Consider the following 14,509-nt stretch of genomic DNA (forward strand, 5'->3'; position numbering starts at 1 on the left):
ATGTTGACATGGTCAAAATCTAGAGTTGGCAAGACATAAATCTTTAGTAAGAAAAGATCTACAAAACAAAGTAACAGACTTGCATTATTGATGAGGAATGATTTAGCAACAGAAGGGCATCAGGTGAAACCAAATGAATGGAACTGAGAAATGAAAACGGAGGTGAATTGTTGATTGTTAACTGCCATAGACTACCATCATTAGTGAAGAATGTTGATGAGCTGTTGGCACAGGTAAGAAAGGGGTGTGGAACATCATAATGTGTCTGTTGTAGGGAAATTCAAGGACAACTAGAGACAGAGGTAAAAATGCAAACAAATTCACTGAGTTGGTATGGTATTGTTTACTCATGAACTGTGAGGCAGGCTACAGCAGAGGCTGTGTTGGTTCCATCAAAACTGGTTAGTAACCTGGAAGTTGGTGAGCATCTGGGATCCAATGATCATTAAATTATTGATTTAATGGTGGGTGTATCTTCTGATCACTGCTGCTTGCAATGGTGCAGAGTGGAAATTAAACCCCAAGACATAATAAGGCCTGTATAAATCTAAGTGTTACAAAAATAAACTGTAATGAAATTTTGAGCATATTGTAATGTGGTGTTTCTTCTCAACATAGAGCTCGTCAAGAACAAGCTGATCAAGAACTACAGATAAGAGAGGATCTGGAGAAGAGGATGCAAATTATATTGTCACTGAAGCGCAACATTGCAATGAGCCGAGTAAATATTGCTATGATAGCTAACTGGATAAACAAATCAAAGTTACAACATATTTATTTATTGATGGAAGTTAAATTGTAGATCTATCAAAAAGCAAGGTGATGTGATCCAATATAACAGGTTGCTGCCTTAATTCTCTAGAACACTTTTCAGATGTGGATTTTTACTCTCAGTTCCACATTCTATGCCTTAAATGACTCTATGGGCTGGATTTTAAAGCCTCTCCACCGTCGAGAACATTGGTGGGGGGTGGGAGCAGTGAAGATCGATGTGGCGGAGGCTCGCCAGTGACCCCGATGGCGGCAGGCCCCATGCCGATTTTGGTGGCGAGGCCTCATGGTAGCCGCCCTGTGGCTCGACGACGGGACCCCCATTTTAATATGTAAACTAATTTACATACCAAATTTAATGAGGGTCCTGTTGCCTCCTAAATCACCGCACTGTTCTTCATTCAGGCAGCCGATGATGCTGTGCCTTCAGATCCCCGTTCAGGGAAACATGGCACATCACCTCTGTGGAGGAGGGAGGAATTTTGCTCTGCGCAGGAGGTGGGGGAAGCAAGATTAAAACATTGCGGATTGGTCGGGGGTGGGGGGGGGGGGGGTGATGGGAAGGAGTAAAGGGCAAAGTTGCTGAACTTTGGAGGGGGGAAAGGGCAAATTTTCACTATTCGTATTCTAGGGGGGAAAAGGGCACGAATGGCTGGAAATGCCATTGTGGGGGGTGGGAAAATGCATTGAAAGATCATGTAATTCTGTTTTGCTGCAATGTAACTTACCTGGCCCTTTAATTTTTAAATGGCTGTTAAGGGTTGTAAGCCCTTTAAAAATGGCTTTGGCACCTGCGCATTGGCACTGGCGCCGTTGCCTGTGATGGCTCACCCACCCCCTCCAAGTCATTGCAGGGGGCGGGCAGCACAGCCATGCTAATGAGGTGCTGCATTTGAAATCGCAGCGACTCTGTGACACGGCGCCAGTGTGGGTGGGCCGAATTTTTTTACGTCCCCCGCCTTCTTCAGCAGTGGGCTCTTAAAATGCAGCCCAATGACTCTATCCAGTGAATTTCAACCTCAGCGGGGCTATTAGATTGAAATCCAGGCATTTTTCACCCAGCCTAAAGGAGGTTTGCACATGGCGTTGCGATGGATGGGGTTACATAGCATTGATAAAGTTCTTGAACAGTTCAGATTGATCAGAGGAATTTAAACAAAAGCAGAATTAATAATGACTAAAAATGGTAGAAGAAAAATGATTTGATTTTTATTTTTGATTAAATTTGACAATTGTATTATAATGTGAGATAAATATTGTTTCAGTCTTATTCGCATTCCTTTAATTTATTTCTAAGCACTTAATTGTGAGCAAATATTGGGGCTGATTTTCATATACTCGTGTAAGTCTTTCTAACTTGAGAATTAGTGCAGACTTCAGCAGAATGATAATGTGACAACAGCACTCAATTTTTTGGGGTCAATCTTTGCATAATTATTCACATCTCAAGGTGCAAATTTAGACAGATGCAAGGTGCATTCTAGTGGCAGGAGTGGAAAATTATATTTAAAGGAATGTAGATAATTAAAGGGAAGTCGCAAAATAAGGGACACACATTCCTACAGCCTTTGAAGGGCTCAAAAGGCAGTTAAATACATTGGCAATGTTTGCTCAAGGAAAAGGGAGAGAGGGCTAAGAAGTAACAGCGAAAAATGAAGGGAAAGAAAATCCAGTGTGTAAGCAAGAGTCTGCACGTAATTGCCAGATCATCTAGACACCTGACCCCTGTTTGACTGCTCAAGCCAGGGTGGTAATGGCAAAAAGGGTTATCCAATTTAGGGCAACATTTTAAAAATTCTTTTATGGGATGTGGGCATCACTGGCAAGATGAGCATTTGTTGCCCATCCCTTATTGCCCTTGACAACTGAGTGGCTTGCTAGGCCAAGAGTCAATCACGTTGCTGTGAGTCTGGAGTCACATGTAGACCAGACCAGGTAAGGACGGCAGATTTCCTTCCCTAAAGGACATTAGTGAGCCAGATGGATTTTTATGACAATCAATGATAATTTCATGGCACCATTGCTGAGACTAGTTTTTAATTCCAGATTTTGTTATTAGTTAATTGAATTTAAATTCCACCAGGTGACATGGTGGGATTTGAGCCCATGGGTTACTACTTCAGTGACATTCCCACTACACCACTGTCTCCCCCTGGTTTTCGCTGTAATAGCCCAGCTGAGGTTGTAACTCACTGGATAGAGTCATAGAGTAATTTACGGCATCAAACATGAAACTATCTCCATAGTTTGCACTGCAGCAAGCTTGGAAGAAGATGGAGTCAGGCTTAAGCCCATAGCAGACCGGTGCTTTCATTGATGTGGCAATCCTGTACTGCATGGCATTTGTAGGTGTTCTAGTAGCCCTGCCTGTCTGAAGACCTGAAGCTAGCGAAGACAGTTTTTTTTTATTCATTCATGGGATGTGGGCATCACTGGCCAGGCCAGCATTTATTGCCCATCCCTAATTGCCCTTGAGAAGGTGGCGGTGAGCTGTCTTCTTGAACTGCTGCAGTCCATTTGGGGTAGGTATACCCACAGTGCTGTTAGGAAGGGAGTTCAGGATTTTGAACCAGCGACAGTGAAGGAACGGCGATATAGTTCCAAGTCAGGATGGTGTGTGACTTGGAGGGGAACTTGCAGGTGGTGGTGTTCCCATGTATTTGCTGCTCTTTGTCCTTCTAGTTGGTAGAGGTCGCGGGTTTGGAAGGTGCTGTCGAAGGAGCCTTGGTGCATTGCTGCAGTGCATCTTGTACATGGTACACACTGCTGCCACTGTGTGTCGGTGGTGGAGGGAGTGAATGTTTGTAGATGGGGTGCCAATCAAGCGGGTTGCTTTGTCCTGGATGGTGTCGAGCTTCTTGAGTGTTGTTGGAGCTGCACCCATCCAGGCAAGTGGAGAGTATTCCATCACACTCCTGACTTTTGCCTTGTAGATGGTGGACAGGCTTTGGGGAGTCAGGAGGTGAGTTACTTGCCTCAGGATTCCTAACCTCTGACCTGCTCTTGCAGCCACGGTATTTATATGGCTACTCCAGTTCAGTTTCTGATCAATGGTAGCCCCTAGGATGTTGATAGTTGGAGATTCAGCGATGGTAATACCATTGAATGTCAAGGGGAGATGCTTAGATTCTCTCTTGTGTGAGATGGTCATTGCCTGGCACTTGTGTGGCGCGAATGCTACTTGCCATTTATCAGCCCAAGCCTGGATATTGTCCAGGTCTTGCTGCATTTCTACATGGTGCTGAACATTGTGCAATTATCAGCGAACATCCCCACTTCTGACCTTGTGATTGAAGGAAGGTCATTGATGAAGCAGCTGAAGATGGTTGGGCCTAGGACACTACCCTGAGGAACTCCTGCAGTGAGGTCCTGGAGCTCAGATGATTGACCTCCAACAACCACAACCATCTTCCTTTGAGCTAGATATGATTCCAACCAGCGGTGTTTTCCCCCTGATTCCCATTGACCTCAATTTTTCTAGGGCTCCTTGATGCCATACTTGGTCAAATGCTGCCTTGATATCCAAGGGCAGTCACTCTCACCTCACCTCTTGAGTTCAGCTCTTTTGTCCATGTTTGAACCAAGGCTGTAATGAGGTCAGGAGCTGAGTGGCCCTGGCGGAACCCAAACTGAGCGTCACTGAGCAGGTTATTGCTAAGCAAGTGCCGCTTGATGGCACTGTTGATGACACCTTCCATCACTTTACTGATGATTGAGAGTAGGCTGATGGGGCGGTAATTGGCCGGGTTGGACTTGTCCTGCTTTTTGTGTACAGGACATACCTGGGCAATTTTCCATATTGCAGGGTAGATGCCAGTGTTGTAGCTGTACTGGAACAACTTGGCTAGGGGCGCGGCAAGTTCTGGAGCACAGGTCTTCAGTACTATTGCCGGAATATTGTCAGGGCCCATAGCTTTTGCAGTATCCAGTGCCTTCAGTCGTTTCTTGATGTCACGCGGAGTGAATCGAATTGGCTGAAGTCTGGCATCTGTGATGCTGGGGACTTCAGGAGGAGGCCGAGATGGATCATCAACTCGGCACTTCTGGCTGAAGATTATTGCAAATGCTTCAGCCTTATCTTTTGCACTGATGTGCTGGGCTCCCCCATCATTGAGGATGGGGATATTTGTGGAGCCACCTCCTCCAGTTAGTTGTTTAATTGTCCACCACCGTTCACGGCTGGATGTGGCAGGACTGCAGAGCTTAGATCTGATCCGTTGGTTATGGAATTGCTTAGCTCTGTCTATCGCATGCTGCTACGCAGTTTGGCATGCAAGTAGTCCTGTGTTGTAGCTTCACCAGGTTGACACATAGTTTTGAGGTTTGCCTGGTGCTGCTCCTGGCATGCCCTCCTGCATTCTTCATTGAACCAGGTTTGGTCTCCTGGCTTGATGGTAATGGTTGATTGGGGGATATGCCAGGCCATGAGGTTACAGATTGTGGTTGAGTACAATTCTGCTGCTGCTGATGGCCCACAGCGCCTCATGGATGCCCAGTTTTGCATTGCTAGATCTGTTCGAAATCTATCCCATTTAGCACGGTGATAGTGCCACACAACACGATGGACGGTATCCTCAATGTGAAGGCGGGACTTTGTCTCCACAAGGACTGTGCGGTGATCACTCCTGCCATTACTGTCATGGACAGAAGCATCTGCAGCAGGCAGATTGGTGAGGACGAGGTCAAGTATGTTTTTCCCTCGTGTTTGTTCCCCCACCACCTGCTGCAGACCCAGTCTAGCAGCTATGTCCTTTAGGACTCGGCCAGCTCGGTCTGTAGTGGTGCTACCGAGCCACTCTTGGTGATGGATGTTGAAGTCCCCCACCCAGAGTACATTTTGTGCCCTTGCCACCCTCAGTGCTTCCTCCAAGTGGTGTTCAACATGGAGGAGTACTGAGGCATCAGCTGAGGGAGGGTGGTAGGTGGTTATCAGTAGGAGGTTACCTAGCCCATGTTTGACCTGATGCCATGAGACTTCATGGGGTCTGGAGTCGATGTTGAGGACTCCCAGGGAAATCCCCTCCCTACTGTATACCACTGTGCCACCACCTCTGGTTGGTCTGTCCTGCTGGTGGGACAGGACATACCCAGGGATGGTGATTGCAGCGTCTGGAATATTGTCTGTAAGCTATGATTCCGTGAGTCTGACTATGTCAGGCTGTTGCTTGACTAGTCTGTGGGACAGCTCTCCCAACTTTGGCACAAGCCCCCAGATGTTAGTAAGGAGGACTTTGCAGGGTCGACAGGGCTGGGTTTGCCGTTGTCATTTTCGTTGCCTAGGTCGATGCGGGTGGTCCATCCGGTTTCATTCCTTTTTATTGACTTCGTAGCGGTTAGGTCCAACTGAGTGGCTTGCTAGGCCATTTCAGAGGGCATGTAAGAGTTAACCACATTGCTGTGGGTCTGGAGTCACATGTAGGCCAGACCAGGTAAGGACAGCAGATTTCCTTCCCTAAAGGACATTAGTGAACCTGATGGGTTACAACAATCGACAATGGTTTCAGGGCCATCATTAGACTAGCTTTTAATTCCAGATTTATTAATTAAATTCAAATTCCACCTTCTGCTGTGGTGGGATTTGAACCCATGTCCCCAGAGAAATACCCTGAGTCTCTGGGTTACTAGTCCAGTGACAATACCACTACGCCACCGCCTTCCCCACACATAGTTGTTACCAGATGGATGCGACAGTTCTCAAAACGCAGTTGGTAGCATCTTGGCTGATGTGATTAATCAGGCTTTGCTGGTTAATGGGCACCCTGGCATGTCTTCTTTCATGCAGTACTCCTGGGAGCATGAAATAATGTAATTTAAGATGCTACTGAAGAACTATTTAACAATTTATATGGTCAAATATTCATTTTACTTGTGTAATCGGATCTGCCGTCCCAGCTTCCTTTATGACTAGGAGCTTCTGCATGTATTAATAATTTGCTAAAGTGAGGTCTGGTCACCTTTGTAAATCCAGATGTACATATACCAGCAGTTGGGCACAAAGCACTTCTCTTGCAACCTCAGCTGCTTGACGTTATCCTTTTCCAAACCATTTGGAGATAGTAATGGTTCTGTGGCAAATAAAAAGAAACTATTAGCACAAAGGATCATGAGAATCTAAATGCCAACATGAAAAGTATTAAGAAAAGCATTGCAGAAATGGCTCTAAATGTACCTTTAAGCCAATGCTAGAGATAGTTCAGCAGCTAGGAAACTTGGGATTTGCACTTGGCACAGACCTGACATGTCATTGTTATATTACAAAAAAGTTCCCCATTTCAGGTAGGAGCTTCCTGTGCCCTTACCCCAGCCCGCTGAAAATGTACATCATGCACAAAGGTCGCAAAGATCCATCTTTAATGGGTCTTCACCCCTTTTTCTGTGCTGCTAACACCCTCTTGTCTGGCATACATACAAGGCTGAATTTAGTGAGGTCATTTGGAGTGGGAATGGAGGCATGGGACGCTGGAGAATAGCGCTGAATGCCCCGAAATCCAACATTGTGATGTTGATTCTGGATTTAATCAGCATAAGGATTGTACCAAGGTGGCGTTGCTGAACTGACACAACAGGACTGGCATTTAAATTGTAGAATAGTTAGTTATAATATACTTGTCTGTGATTGAAAGTGATTTCAGTGGGTGGGGGGCCTTGGGATTAAATGGATGATGGCCCTCACGTGCCTTCGGATTCCCAGCCATTGAAGGGCGGCAGCACCGAGGCGAGGCCTCAGTGCCGCGACGGGAAGGCAGCCATGACCAGCATGGATAGGGTGTTATGAACCTTGGACTTAGTAGCATGATAATGTTTTAAAAACTGTGATTTTTAAAAGTTTTAAGATGGAATTAGAGAATTCCAAGTGACCTTACATCCACTCTGCTTATAACAAGACAGATATCTTGGTTACAGGGAACACAGTTCAAAGAATTTTTTGAAAAACAAGCTGCAGGGGTATAACATCTGAAGAACAATGGGTTTCACCCTCCCAGACTTTTGGAACGTAAACCAAGAGTCAGTGATTCCGAGAATTCAAATGTGCATGGCAGCTGCTAACACTTGGAAACAATGAAAATTTCTGCTGAAACCAGACTTCTGGACTTTGCATATTGGAAAAGGACAATGAACTATTGACTTTTGATTCCAGATAAATTTAACAGATATTCTGAAGGCAAGTAGGCTGTAAGAAAGGAATAAAATCAGAAAGTGCTGGAAATACTCAGCAGGTCGGGCAACATCTGTGGAGAGAGAAGCAGAGTTAACGTTTTAGGAAGTCCCCTTGAAGAGATGGCTACTCATCCCTCTATGAGAACCTGAGACAGAGGCGCTACAGCTCAAGCCATCTTCTCACTAGGGAGCAGGCCAACGCGCTTCTGAAGATGCGGTTCCATTGCCCTGGTCTGTTGGGTGGTGCCCTGCAGTGCACTCCTACAAGGGTCTCGCACATTGTGTGGTCTGCTGCGCTCTCCTTATGATGAAAGGTCACAGACCTGAAACGTTAACTCTACTTCTCTCTCCCCAGATGCTGCCTGACCTGATTATTTCCAGCACTTTCTGTTTTTAATTCCTTTCTTACAGCCTGCCTGCCTTCAGAAAATCTGTTAAATTTGTCTGGAATCAAAAGTCAATAGTTCATTGTCCTTTTCCAATATGCAAAGTCCAGAAGTCTGGTTTCAGCAGAGCTTTTCATTGTTTCCAGATGTTAGCAACTGCCAAGCACATTTGCATTCTCAGAATCACTGACTCCTTGTTTACAATCCGAAAGTCTGGGAGGATGAAACCCATTGTTCTTCAGGTGTTATACCCCTGCAACTTGTTTTTCAAAAAATTCTTTGAACTGTGTTCTCTGATGTCCTCGTAACCAAGATATCTGTCTTGTCTTTAAGCAGAGTGGATGTAAGGTCACCTGACTTCTCTGATTCCATCTTAAAACTTGTAAAAATCACAGTTTTTTAAACGTAGTCCTCCTAGTTTGGGGGTATGAAATGAAGAGCTGTGGCAGGCTGGACTGCAAAGGGTGCAGGAATCATAGCAGCTGCCAGGAAGGTGAGCACACACGTGGAGGAAGCTTTTGTTGTGATCACAGACTAGTTGAATGTTGTGGTAATGGAAGCCCTTCCTGGTGATGAATCTCTGGGCAGTCACTCGGTGCCTTGATGGCCACTTGGGTGCAATCGGTGATGCCCTGTACCTGGGAAAATCCAGCGATGGAGGTGAAACCCACTGCCTTCTGTTCCTTCAAGGCCCCATCTGTCTGGAATTGAATGTACTGTCTAGTTCTCACAAATAGTGATCTGCGAGATGCAGTGGTGTACAGCCATTTGTGAGACACCACCAAAGTCTGTAGCTGATCCTTGGAAGGAGCCAGAGGCCAAGGTTCAAGGCCACAGTGACTTTGAAGTTTATTGGCAGGGCATGGTGAGCAGCGCTGCATGGTGTGAGGTCTTCTGCCATGAGGGCACAAATCTCTGTGACCATGTGCTTGGAAGGTCGCAGTCTCCTGCGCCGCTGGTTCTCTGACATGTCCAGGTAGCTCTGTCTTTGACGGCATAGCCTATGCTGAAGGTGTGACCTCTGTTGCCTTCCTGCCCCTTGTCCCTCTCTGTTGCCCTCCTCATGCCCAGAGCTGTACCTTCCTGTGCAGGATGTTGCTCCTCATTGCCACTGGACCTGACATCTGAGAGTCGTGCCCCCACTGCCAGCTGGTGCCTTCCTTGTGCTCAGGTGACCCCCCCAATTTTGTCTGGAAGCCTTGCTCCTTCCTCTTATGCCTCCCCAATGCCAGGAGGGTGACGATCCCTGAGACCTTAATGACCGTTCTCCCGCAGCCTTCATTGACCGCATGGCACCAGTTTGCCAAAGGCCCCATCACCCTCTGTGTCATTCTGCCTTTTATGTGCCCACCTAATTTCTTGGGGTGGTCATGACTGGCTCTTTTTTGTGTGTCTGCCACCAGGCACCTGGTCGGCACTTGGTCTGCCCCTGAATCAACAAAATCTCAACATGTCCCTCAACGAGCGCTCAATGAGCTCTTTAACTACCTTCACTGCCCTTATTAACGGATCCGCGCGTTCTCGGGGCTAGTCTCCCTCTGCCCCAGTGAAACTTGCGGGAACGGCGACAGGTAACAAGCACGCTGGCAGGCACTGATATTTTCATCAACCATCAGCCTTCATTCCTGCCTTAAAATCCTGCCCCTGTTTTTGGTGAGTTGGATAATATTTTTATGTTAAATTACATTCTGCAATTTTAAAACACAGTTACTAACTTGTTTTAAATGAAAAGGTTAGCAACTGTAATAATAGAACAGAAAAAAATTAACAGGAGCGTGTTAACCAGTTTACTAAAAATAGTCACAGATGAAATTAAAGGACTGAAAGGAGAGGCATCAGAACCACTGCTCCTTGGATACTGCATGTTTCTGTATTGCACTGAGCTTACTTGGTGCTATAATGAAGTCAATTCATTTAAATAAATTTTTGGTTATAAAGGTGCATGTTGCTTTGGAGGTGTTACTGCAGGAGGTGCTTTATATAATTTCACTGTAAGCTTGGTACTGCAACACAGAGCAAGGAATATATAGCACTGTAGCAACTGTTCATCTATTTAATTTGGAATGCACAGGGGATACACATGTTTTACCAGGGATCCTTACAATGCTGCGATCAGTGTGCTTGCCCTGGGGCCTATGAAATGTGGTAAGAAACAAGCACCAAACACACTAGCTACAATAAAGTTCCTGCATGCTTCATATTCACAAACTCAGAGGAACACTCATTCTCATACTCGTTCCTTAAATCAATCAGCTAAAAATGTCAAAAATAACAAATACAAAAGAGTAAATAAGAACACCAAATAAAATACAACCCCGCCAAGAAAGGACTCAAAATTTCAGGCAAAAAGCAGCATTACACACCTTTTAAGAAATTACCTACAAAGGCCAGGGAATGACTTGTCCAGTGTACCTATTTTATGGGTGCCTGATGTGGTTCACTTCCCAGGCGGCCCTCAGGAAATCATAGGTGGGATAATTTTAAATATTTCCTGATATTTACTTAACCCTTCGCTGTTACTTACCAGTGATAATAGTGTAGACTGGCTGAAAAATACCTGGCTTTGTCCATCAGAATCGAGGTAGACCTAGCATTTACTAGCCCAAAATGTTGACAGTGTGCATTGGTAATTCACATGCTCGTGGAAGACATCCTAGTCGAGGACAGTAATATTTCCATTCTTGCACACTTCCAGCAAGGATCACTGGATAATGATTAAAAGCAGGAACCCTGGCTAATTCTCCCCACCCTAACCCAAAAGTACTGAGGCTAATTGTAGTGCTTCTACTGACATCCAGGCTGAGATCAGCTAATTCAGATCCAGGACATTGGTTCTTATAACTTAGTTATTCAGTGGACAAGCTGTTTGAGCAGTGAGGGAGCTCACTTTAGCTTATATAGTGTTTGGTCATGCTGCAGGACTATAAGTAATCTATGTTGCATATTCTTTAGCTTCTACGATTAAGTTACTGCAAAAAATTAAGTCTCTTACACATGTGCTAATAGGAAAACCTACGAGTAATGCAGGTGAGGAAAAATGCTCGGGCTGCAGCAGAAAAGAAAAAGAAGAAAATGAGATCTTCTGTGTACTTGGAAAGTGGAAATTCCCTACAACATATGCTCAACCAAAAGCGCCTGCAGGAATTTGAGAAAAAGAAACAGTGAGTATCTTTGACTACTCAACAAATTTGTGAATGACAAGGAGCTTGGAAGTATTGTGAACTGTGAGGGGGATAATGATAAACTTCAAGGGGACATAGGCTAGTGGAATGGGCAGAACAAGTAGCAGATAAAATTTAGTGCAGAGTAGTGTGAAGAGATTCATTTTGGTAGGAATAACGAGGAGAGACAATATAAGATAAAGGTTACAATTCTAAAGCGGTGGGGGGGGTTGCAGGTGCAGAGGGACCTGGTGGTATATGTGTACAAATCATTGAAATTGGCAGGGGAGGTTGAGAAAGTGGTTGATAAAACATACAGGATCCTAGGCTTTACAAATAGATGCATAGAGTACATGAACCTTTATAAAACACTGGTTCGGCCTCAATTGAAGTATTGTGTCCAATTCTGGGCACCACACTTTAGGAAGGATGTGAAGGCATTAGAGAGGATGCAGAAAAGATTTATCAGAATGGTTCCAAGGCTAGGAACTTCAGTTACATGGATAGATTGGAGAAGCTGGGGCTGTTTTCTTAGAGAAGAGATTAAGGGGAGATTTGATAGAAGTGTTCAAAATCATGAGGGGTCTGGATAGAGTAGATAGGGAGAAACTGTTCCTGTTGTTGGAAGGGTTGAGAACCAGAGGACACTGATTTAAGCCGATTGGCAAAAGAAGCAATGGCGACACGAGGAAAATCCTTTTTGCGCAGCAAGTGGTTAGCCTCTGGAATGCACTACCTGAGAGTGTGGTGGTGGCAGATTCAATCGAGACTTTCAAAAGAGAATTGGATATTTATCTGACATGAAAGAATTTGCACGGTTATGGGGAAAAGGCAGGGAAGTAGGACTAAATGAGTTGTTCTTGCAGAGAGCCGGCACGGACACGACAGGCTGACTGGTCTCCTGTGCTGTAAACATTCTATGATTTTATGAAACTGAATGTTCCCTTTCCTACTTTACATATATGAGAGATTAACAACTTATAATTTTACAGTAAAAACACAAATAGATAAATGATGTAGAAAACACACACACACATATATACATATATTCAAAGATTTGAATCCATTTATGTATTTACTTATTTATCAGAGTTCCTATTAACATCACTGTACCAGCCAATGAGTTGGAGGCAGGGAGGGACTTGGGGCAAGACTCATTTAAAAAAAAAGTGCCTTTTATTGCTAACAAAGTCTATTTACTCAGCAAACTGAGTCTGTTTAAACAACGCACTACAGCCAACAGTCGACAGAATCTATATAAGAATCTCTACGGACTACAGAAAACAGAACTTCTGAACAAAACTTCTGCAACCTCTCCCAGTAAAAGCAGGGTGATTTCTCCAGCAAAATGCAGTGAGTGAAGGATAATTGCATAAAATTATATCCATAAAAATCAATCCCAGTTACTTAGAGCAGTGATCTCCGGTTAAAATTGACGATGGGGGTGGGTGAGTGGGGGAAGTGGGGCGGTGGTGTTTACCTGACCATTTCCACTCTGGCTGGGACTAGTGGTCTTACTATTACGCAGCTGGTATAAGTTGACTCATATATAGGACTACCTTCTTTCGCACTCTCCATCCCAAAAAATGTGAAAATAAAAATCAGTGGCCTATAAGAGATCAGTCACTGCAACTCCTCAGAGAGGAGGAAATTTGTTTTAATGTGCTCTGTCTGTTCTACTTGCTACCAACTCTGTGCAGAGACAGTAGTGGGAGACAGGAACTCATGAGTGATGAGAAAGACTGGAGAATCTAGAATGTACAGTGTGACCAGGCCACAAACAGGAGAGTGTAATCCCTAGAGTAAGCTACAGTACCATCCGCCAATGACTTGGTAAAAGGCCACTTTGATACTTTCGACTTTCGCTCAGGAATAGGAAGGGTGCAGTCACGATGTTGGGGGTTTACTAAAGGCCTCCCAACAGCCAGCGGGAGATAGAGGAGCAGATATGTAGACAGATTTTGGAAAGATGTAAAGGTAACAGGGTTGTAGTGGTGGGTGATTTTAAGTTCCCCTATATTGATTGGGACTCACTTAGTGCTAGGGGCTTGGATGGGGCAAAATTTGTAAGGAGCATCCAGGAGAGCTTTTTGAAACAATATGTAGATAGTCCAACTAGGGAAGGGGCCGTACTGGACCTGGTATTGGGGAATGAGCCCGGCCAAGTGGTTGAAGTCTCAGTAGGAGAGCATTTCGGGAACAGTGACCATAATTCCGTATGTTTTAGGGTACTTGTGGATAAGGATAAGAGTAGTCCTTGGGTGAAGGTGCTAAACTGGGGGAAGGCTAATTATAACAATATTAGGCAGGAACTGAAGAATTTAGATTGGGGACGGCTGTTTGAGGGTAAATCAACATCTGACATGTGGGAGTATTTCAAACGTCAGTTGATTAGAATCCAGGACCGGCATGTTCTTGTGAGGAAGAAGGATAAGCTTGGCAAGTTTCGGGAGCCTTGGAAAATGAGGGATATTGTGAGCCTCGTCAAAAAAAAAAGGAAGCATTTGTAAGAGCTGGAAGGCTGGGAACAGACGAAGCTCTTGAGGAATATAAAGAAAGTAGGAAGGAACTTAAGCAAGGAGTCAGGAAGGCTAAAAGGGGTCATGAAAAGTCATTGGCAAACAGGATTAAGGAGAATCCCAAGGCTTTTTATACGTATATAAAGAGCAAGAGGGTAACTAGGGAAAGGGTTGGCCCACTCAAGGACAGAGCAGGGAATCTATGTGTGGAGCCAGAGGAAATGGGCGAGGTACTAAATGAGTTCTTTGCATCAGTATTCACCAAAGAGAAGGACTTGGTGGATGATGAGTCTATGGAAGGGAGTGTAGATAGTCTGGGTCATGTCGTTATCAAAAAGGAGGAGGTGTTGGACGTCTTGCAAAGCATTTAGGTAGATAAGTCCCCAGGGCCTGATGTGATCTATGCCAGAATACTGAGGGAGGCAAGGGAAGAAATTGCTGGGGCCTTGACAAAGACCTTTGTATCCTCATTGGTTACAGGTGAGGTCCCAGAGGACTGGAGAATAGCCAATGT

General features: G+C 44.8%; 1 protein-coding gene across 6 annotated transcripts in view; it reads left to right on the forward strand.

The window, feature by feature from the left end:
- cfap74 (cilia and flagella associated protein 74) overlaps positions 1 to 14,509 on the forward strand; it is a 248,984-nt gene that overhangs the window by 60,345 nt on the left and 174,130 nt on the right. For all 6 annotated transcript variants that reach the window (XR_010969608.1, XR_010969607.1, XR_010969606.1 and 3 more), the window contains exons 9-10: positions 619 to 721; positions 11,322 to 11,476. Coding sequence is in view for 1 of the 6 variants with exons in the window: in XM_068016858.1 (XP_067872959.1) it covers positions 619 to 721; positions 11,322 to 11,476 (258 nt within the window). In the remaining 5 variants the exon portion in view is untranslated. The remainder of the gene's footprint in view (positions 1 to 618; positions 722 to 11,321; positions 11,477 to 14,509) is intronic.

This window comes from Heterodontus francisci, chromosome 37 (assembly GCF_036365525.1).
Source record: "Heterodontus francisci isolate sHetFra1 chromosome 37, sHetFra1.hap1, whole genome shotgun sequence".
Classification (NCBI taxonomy): domain Eukaryota; kingdom Metazoa; phylum Chordata; class Chondrichthyes; order Heterodontiformes; family Heterodontidae; genus Heterodontus; species Heterodontus francisci.